This window comes from Myotis brandtii, unplaced genomic scaffold (assembly GCF_000412655.1).
Source record: "Myotis brandtii unplaced genomic scaffold, ASM41265v1 scaffold343, whole genome shotgun sequence".
Lineage (NCBI taxonomy): Eukaryota > Metazoa > Chordata > Mammalia > Chiroptera > Vespertilionidae > Myotis > Myotis brandtii.
Window position 1 is genome coordinate 2353631 of NW_005363209.1, and position 8635 is coordinate 2362265.

The 8635-nt window shown below is 36.9% G+C and overlaps 1 protein-coding gene across 1 annotated transcript in view; it reads left to right on the plus strand.

Annotated features, from left to right (window-relative positions):
* Nucleotides 1-6446, plus strand: part of NDUFAF4 (NADH dehydrogenase (ubiquinone) complex I, assembly factor 4) — a 6898-nt gene extending 452 nt beyond the window's left edge. Inside the window, exons 2-3 of the mRNA XM_005871471.2 lie at nt 483-586; nt 4456-6446. Coding sequence (XP_005871533.1) covers nt 483-586; nt 4456-4740 — 389 coding nt within the window. The 3' untranslated portion in view covers nt 4741-6446. The remainder of the gene's footprint in view (nt 1-482; nt 587-4455) is intronic.
* Nucleotides 6447-8635: the final 2189 nt, after the last annotated feature.

Below are 8635 nucleotides of genomic sequence, written 5' to 3' on the forward strand. Positions count from 1 at the left end.
CCGCCGCGGTCCTCGCCGGCGTTTCGTCCGCCCGGTTGGCCGCTTGCGACTGGGACTCCAGGGCAGCTGAAGTTTTCAGCAGGTGTCTCCGCAGAGCGACCTAGCGTGCTGGTTTGCTTTAAAATACTTTCCGGCCCTGACCGGTTTGGCTCAGTGGATAGAGCGTCGGCCTGCGGACTGAAGGGTCCCAGGTTCGATTCCAGTCAAGGGCATGTACCTTGGTTGCGGGCACATCCCCAGTAGGGGGTGTGCAGGAGGCAGCTGATCTATGTTTCTCTCTCATCGATGTTTCTGGCTCTCTGTTCCTCTCCCTTCCTCTCTGTAAAAAATCAATAATAAAAAAAAATTAAAATAAATAAAATACTTTCCGTGCTGCTCCAGCGATTGTTTCTTAACACAAATAGCGACTGTCGTGTGTTTAGGGACTCAGAGGGCATTCTTACTTGGTTTTCATTTTGTTGACATTCTTTTTCTTTCCTTAGGCCAAGCGGATATTAAGGGAGAAATTGGTAGGAAAGATGACAAATTGCTGTCATTGCTGAGAGATGTGTACGTTAATTCCAGAGATCCGGTGTCTTCTGCGCAGGTAATGTGTGTTTTCATGCAGTAAAGAATTCAACCTTTTTGGACTCCAGGACAACGATCGGAGAAGTGTGGCAGGTGGTAAAAGGGAGTGAGGTGCTCTGCAGGTGTGACCTGTCAGTGGAGTCGCGACCAGAATACAGTGCACTGGCAAAGCTTAAACCCGGGGTCTAAGCAAGGCTCACAGGCCTCGGTGCATTGGATATTTACCAAAATTCCTAAAGATTTGTGAAACTATTGATTGAATGCAGCTGTGTGAATTATTTTATATCATTTCAGAATTTGTAAGATTTGGCAAGGTACTTGTACTGGTTGTCCATTTGAATGACCAAAGGAGAGCTTTAATACTGTTTTCTTGCCCAGCTCACGTGGCTCAGTGGTTGACCTATGAACCAAGAGCTCACAGTTGGATTCCCCATCAGGGCACTGGCCTGGGTTTTGAGCTCTATCCCCAGCAGGAGGTGTGCAGGAGGCAGCCGATCAATGATTCTTATCATTGAAGTTTCTCTCTCCCTCTCCCTCTCTGAAATCAATAAAAATATATTTATTGATTTACCCTTCAGTGTATTGAGGTATGTTTTAATTTCAGGGATTCTTTTAGTGGTCTATTGGTGGTGTTTATTTGATTTTTAAGAATATGTTCAGATAGGATACGTAGAAGAATACATTGAGAATGGGAACCTATGTGTAAATCCATATATAAATGCCAGATATAAGCGCATTGTGTATAGTGATGAACAAAATAAACCTAGTCCTTGTTCTCACAGTGCTTACAGTATCAGGAGGGACACAGGCATGAAACAAATGAGCAACTACAGTACGTAATTACTGATCTGAAGGAGAAATATAGGCACTGTGAGTGTATCAGGAGGACTTGTTTGAGATTGGAGGATCAGGGATGGTTTCTGAGGAAGTGACATGCAGGCTGACACCTGAGGGATGCATGGGAGTTAACCAGATGAGTTTGTGGGGGCAGGAAGGTTCTAAGTAAGGGGAAGAGTTTGATTAAAGAAGTGGCAAGTGCCAGTGACAACTTCCAGATTTTTTTCCATTGTAAAATTCTCTTGTTTTGTCTCTTTCTGGATAGGAAATAGACTGACAAAGATATAGTTATTAGTATACTTTTCAATAGAAAAGAAAAATAAAGCTCATGTGTAAAATAAAGTTTGTACATTATTACATGTAGTAGAAGTTACTGGGTTTAGGTATCACCAAATGCTCACATAAAAAAGATAATGGGAGTTGATGTTCATGTTCTTTGTTATTTTTAGGCAGGATTGAATAATACTTCCATAAAAGTTGTTTCTCTCATGTTAAATCATGCATTTGAAAAATGGCTTTTGGAGAGCAAAAAAAAAAAAGATTTTACATGTAAAACACGATATATAGATACAATGCATAAAGAGATATATAGTGGTGTTAAAATTTAAAGGGGTTATTAGGAAAGTCTAAAAAGGTTCAAGGGAGAGTGATAAAAAAGGTTGAAGGTACCTATTTATGTTCTTTGTCCCTTTTTTAAACTTTTCGGCAATTAATTTGTGATGTCTCTAGACATCAGTGATACTGTGCCTATCATATACCAAATAATTATTTTTAAATTAATTAATTGTCTTATTGTTTTTTACAGAGAGAGGAAGGGAGAGGGAGAAACACTGATGTGAGAGAGAAACATAGATGGGCTGCCAGGGTTTAATAAGGACAGTTTTGAGAGTGGGTTAGGAGAGAACAAAAAGTGTTTTATCGCAAGAGAATACCAGTTAAGAGGCTTTTGCAGTAATTTCTTCAAGAGACATTGGCTTGGACTAAGGTGATTTAGTAACTAGGAGAGAAGTGAATGGCTTTGAGAAGGACTTAGGAGGCAGTATCAATTGGATTTGGTCACTGATTGGATATTATGAGTGAGGGAGAAGGACGTGTCAGGTATAACATGACATAAGAGAAGCTTTGAATTTTGGAATGGGATATGGGAGGTAGGTGGTGTTAGTCACTGAGATAGAGAATATGGGGCTAGAATTAGGTTTTCGGAGGAAAGGGATAAATTCAGTTTTAGACATGTTGATTTTGCGGTGCCTGTAGATTATCTAAGTAAAGATGCCCATTAGGCATTTGGGAATTTGGGTCTGGAAGTAAGGAGAAAGTCTAGGTTAGAGGTCACATTTGAAAGTAATTAACATGTAGGTAGTAATGAAACTGAAGGTGGCATGTGGGATTACTTAGGAAGAGTAATAGAGTATAGGGTGAAAGGAGGGCCCAGGCCAGAACTTGGGGCACACTAACATTTAAGGGGCAGCTGTAGGGAAGGAGTCCACAAAGAAAACAAAGAAGGAGCCACTGGAGAGAAAGATGGGAAACTAGGAGGAGGATGGCATTGAAACCAAGCTTCAGGTGCTCTAGTGAGTTCAAATAAAGCCTGAAAAGTGTCTTATGGATTAGAAATTTAAAAAAAAAGAATTATTTTTGTAAAGCTTAACCAGAAGGAAAAAAACTGGTCATAAAGGATATTTTGGGTTTGGGTTTGTGGATGTTTTTAAAGGTGACTACAGTATTTTTGCATTTGGACCAAACAGCAGCATTAGGCAGGATACAAGTGAAAGCAAGAGGAAAAAAGGGAATGACCGATTGGCATAGTAGGTAACGAATGAAATACAGAGCACAAATTCAAGGATTAAGCTTGGATGGTACAGCCTCAATTTAATGGACTAAATTTCTAGTCCATACGTCATGCAAAGATTAATATCCTGTTAACTTTAAAATGCTTTTAACCAAGATTTACTTATAATTAAATTAATAGGCTTTTTTTGTTATTAATTCACTGTTATTTTTAACAAATTTTAGTGAAAAGGCCATATGCTGGAAAAAACACTATAGTAATTTCACTGACATAAATAAATATTACATATCTGCAACTGTAGTTTACATATTTAAATCGAAGAGTCACAGCTCGGGGAATGATCACACTTCATCACTGGAGGTTATGGTTCCGTTGTCTGTGGCATGACTTTCTGCAGCAGTTTTAAGGCGTGAAGGCCGATGTTCCCATGTGAGCTAAGCCACGCCCCAGCCCTGTGCATTTGTTTGCTCAAGGTGACTGGTTAATGCACACATTTACTAGACCTATTGAGTCTAAATTTAAAATTATAGTAATACATATAAAAAACTTTTCTGTGAAATTAAACTTTTCATACATACTTAATTTAAATTACACATGTCTACATAAGTAAAAATAGGTAAGCTAATTTGTCAATTTTTTAACATACGTATTCAGAAAACCTACTTTACTGTGTAATGGACTTTCAGCTTTAACAGACACGTCCTCACCCAAATTAGCCTGTTATAGCGAGGTTTTACTGTATAGACAGGTGAAAAGATGGGTGTGCCTAAAATGTTTTATTTATGTTTGTTGGAGTATTAAAAGCATTTGTTTATTTTCTCTGAAGAGGGAAAATCTCTGGCAATATTTAAATTCATTCCTCATGTTTGGAGGCCTTGAATATGAAATGCAAAACTTAGAATCAGAATGGAGATCATCTAGTAAACTTAGGTCAGTGTCAGAGTCCTGCCCTTTTAAAGCAGTCTTAACCTAATCCAATTGTCCTTTTAATATACAAATGAAATAATAGGAATAGATGGTATACATTCGAGTATTATTTTCTAGAATTATCTGAATTTCTTCATGATGGTTGAGCTATAGTGATTAAATGGTGATGTGATTGCCATTGAACTGTGGCTCATCATAATGAGAAAATGTAGTTTGGAGAAGCATGTGTAGTATTTATTTGAAGGAGAATAGTGGAGATTTGAGAAGCATGTCTGTAGATGTCAAATCTTTTCTCATCTTGAAAGCCTTTTTTTGTTTTTGTCTTTTGACACTAGGACAAAGATGCTGGAACACCTCAAGAGCCAAAGGAGTTCAGATTGCCGAAAGGCAATCATTTTGACATAAATATTGAGAACATTCCCAAAGGCAAAGTTTCCATTGTAGAGGCTTTGACACTTCTCAATAATCATAAACTTTATCCAGATAAATGGACTGCTGAGAAAATAGCAGAAGAATACCATCTAGAACAGAAAGATGTAAATTCCGTTCTCAAATATTTCGTTACTTTTGAAGTCAAAATCTTCCCTCCTGAAGACAAGAAAGCAATTCAATCAAAATGAAGGAACTCTTGGAATTACTTTTCCTATCCCCATGCCCTGTTTATTTTCTCATTTTTAGCATATTAAATTATATAAATTACTGAATGTTTAAAGCTCCCTCCTTATGAGTGCATCCTATTTATTGACCTCTGCTGATAGAATAAATTTTGTTTTCAACTTTAATTTGGTTTAGGCATGTATGTATTCGGGTGTAATATCAGCATGACTAACTAACAGGTATATAAATTTATTGCACATAAAAGAGTTAATTTTAAGTGTTATTTTAAGCATATCAGCATTTAAGCTGGTCATATGACCTCTTAGGAAATGTCCTGAATCCCTTATTTGACACTTAAAGTTTAACTTTCCAATTCAGGTGGTTAGTTTATTCTTCCTATGGAATAGTGAAAGTAAGAGCTTTCCTGACTCTTATGACTGACATTTTCTTGTTAGGGAAAGGGAGGCTTGACAGTGAGGTAGAACAACAGTATTTCCCAACTAAAGGCGGACAGGAAACTGGATACAAAACCAATAGAAAATACATTTTTATTACTACAGGGAATAAGAATTAGTAAGGCCTTTTTTAAATTTTATTTTGAAATAACTTAAAATTATAAAAAAGAATTAGTGTTTTAAAATTTTAGCAAATCTGTACTTTGACAAGCAAACAGGTAAGTCCAAGAGCTTTCATAGAGGCAGGCAGTAGTGGAAGCTATCTGAAAAAAGAAAAAAAGAAAACTTCTGGATTTACTGTGAAAATACAAGAAAATTTTAAAGAATGGTTAAATCAAAGAACCATGATAAATTTGGTGACCAAATATACATACTTTCTCATTTAAATGCTGGTTGAAAGAAAATAGCAAGTGGAAGCATAAAATGTGATCATTGGAAGGGACCTGGGAAATTGTTGCTGCATTTAACAAATTTATGAGCACAACACATACTAGTACTGGGGTCTTGAGCAAAATTGTATTAAGTTCAACTCTGTTATGTTATTACATGTGAGATTTTGGCTGGATTGTGTAACCTCTTTGAGAATGATTTCCTCTATAAATGATTGTAATGCTGTCTTAACTCTAAGGGTTACTGTGAAGATAAAAATAATAAAAGACAATAAATATGACTTTTCTTTGCAGTTGAGAACAGAGGCCTAAGGAAGTTTCATGACCTATTTACAATTATGACCTTGGCTTAGAATTTAGTTTTTCATAATCCTGTTGTATTTTTCTGCTGCGCCAATAAGAAGCATATCTCAAAAGGGCATAAGGTGTATATTGGGAAATATGGTAAGAAAAATTCCAGGTTATCACTGTCTTTCTGAAGGAAGATAGACATTCATTACTTCCCAGTTAGTCCCTTAGAAATAGAGTAAGATGCTGAGACCTTCAGCATGATTTTGGAATTAGGCATTTTTAATACTAAGAGCAAAATTGACAGATGGGAATTTTAAGCATGTTTTTAAATGCGGTTTCATTATGTGACTATACCTAGTTTAATTAAAAATAGTTCTTTTTAAGAAAAGATTCAGTATAAAATTACATTTTAAAACTCTGGTAAATCAATCATCAAAACTGCTATCCTTTATCAAATAAAGATCAATACTTGAATCACTAATACTGCTATTTCTGAGCCATTTTTCCTATTCAAATCTATACTGTGGTTGGGCAGCTGTAAAAATGTGGCTGTTATGTGGTGTCACATGATAAAATAAAGTACTTCCCATATCATTCATTGGCCTATTCCTGTTTTTTATTACATATAGGAGAGTGTTTGGGTAGTAGTGGTATCACAGAAAGAGTAGAGTTAGACCCAGAAAACCTGCCTATAGATCTCAGCAACACCACTAGCCATGTGATCGTGGAAATGTCCTTGACTGTAAAAAAGGTAATACTTGCTAACATCTTAAAAGCAATTCTTGTACTAGGCACTGATCTAGGTACTTTATGTGTATTAGCTTGCTTAATATTTACCACAGGTCGAGGATAAGTACTGTTAACCACATTTTACAGGGAAAATTGAAACATAGAGATCTAAAGTAACTTTTCAAAGCTACCCTCCTAAGTGTTGGAACCTTCATTTAAACTCTAGTATGATGATTTTCAACTCTTCATCTTATGGCACACATAACTACTAAAATTCTGTGGCAAACCCAAAAAATATATTTTTTCCTGATCAGACAAGAAAAATTGGTTTAATTTTGATTGATTTATAAAAATTAAGTAATTACCCTTTTTGCTCCAACGTGACTTTAAAAATCAGGTGCTAACTTACACCTTACATAAAAATAAACTCAGAATGGTTAAAGGATTTAAACGTAAGACGGGAAGCCATAAAAATCTTAGAGGAATCCATAGGCAGCAAAATCTCAGACATATGCCAAAGCAATATCTTCACCTATACAGCTCCTAGGGCAGGAGTGGGCAACCTTTTTGTGAGTGCGTGCCAAAACCAGCAAAATCTCTGACTCAAAATTCTTCTGTGTGCCAACCCTAAGTTTTTGAGAATATGTTACGCCTACTTGATATCTCTTAAGGTGTACGTATGTGAAGAACCTTGAAGAAATAATAAAATTCATTTGAGCGACAAAAACACAGTATATGATGATGAAAAATACATTTATTTTTTAATGTATACATGTACACTGATAGAAAACTTTATGACTCCGTTTGATATTATCAGTGGGACTTTTGCTGCTGCATCACTGATGACAGAGATTTTACATCAGGTTTATATTTCGTGACCTTCAGAAATATGCACGAGCTACTACTTTCATCCGTCAGGCTACTCCTATTACGAGACTTAACAAAATTCATCACTGAGAACAAAGATTCACAAGCGTATGTGGATGAAACCAAAACACTGGTCGGATCTAGGAAGGCAGGGAGAGTTAAGGCAGAGGCATAGAAATTGCTCTTCCCCTCTCTCGTCAATCCATGTCTATGGTCTTTAAGATAACTTGTTATGTAAAATTATTTATTTATCTAAGATGCACCTACACTGAATTTATCTGAAAAATAAAAAAGTCGATATTAAGAAAAAAAATTGTAAATGGAAGATTATAAGAGAGGGTTTCTCGTGCTGGCAAAAGTTACTGGCGTGCCATGTTTGGCACGCGTGCCAGGGGTTGCCCACCCCTGCATTAGACCCACCCAGATAATCCAGGATAATCTTTCTGTTTTCAAGTTAGCTATTAACTCCCTTCTGCCATACAACATGACAAGTTCTAGAGATTAGGACATGAGCATATGTACTGGGGTATTATGCTGCCTGCCACCATATATATTTTGAAAATATTCTATCTGGAAAGAACTTTGGTAAATGGAAAATCAGAATTCTTCCTCACTCCTTGAACAAAGGTTTATGGTACTACTGGATAATCTCTTGTAATATTTTTTCCTGGTAAAGCAGCAACACCTAGTGTCTCTCCATATAAATTTCAACAGTAAACATAAAATGTCCTGTAATTAAAAAGGTAAACTAGAAGATGTAGCTCAGTGACTGATGGTGTAGAAATGACATTCTCACTACTCACAGAGAGCGAGGGATGTTGATTCTCCGTATGTTCTTTAGACTTACTATGAGCCCCCACATCCATGCATATATCCCGAAGTACTTTAAGTAATTCTGTTTGTGGCATGTCACCACACTTGGTTCTCTGATAGATGCAGAATGATAAGAACATCCTCAAGTTGCTTCCAGTCTTATTGGGCAGATGAGAAACACCTGGCAATTAAAGCATATGTACCCAGCATGGCCAGCATGTCTCAGTGGTTGAGTGTTGATCTATGAACCAGGAGGTCATGGTTCGATTCCTGGTCAGGGCACATGCCTGGGTTGGGGGCTTGATCTCCAGTGTGGGGCGTGCAGGAGGCAGCCGATCAATGATTCTCTCTCATCATTGATGTTTCTATCTCTC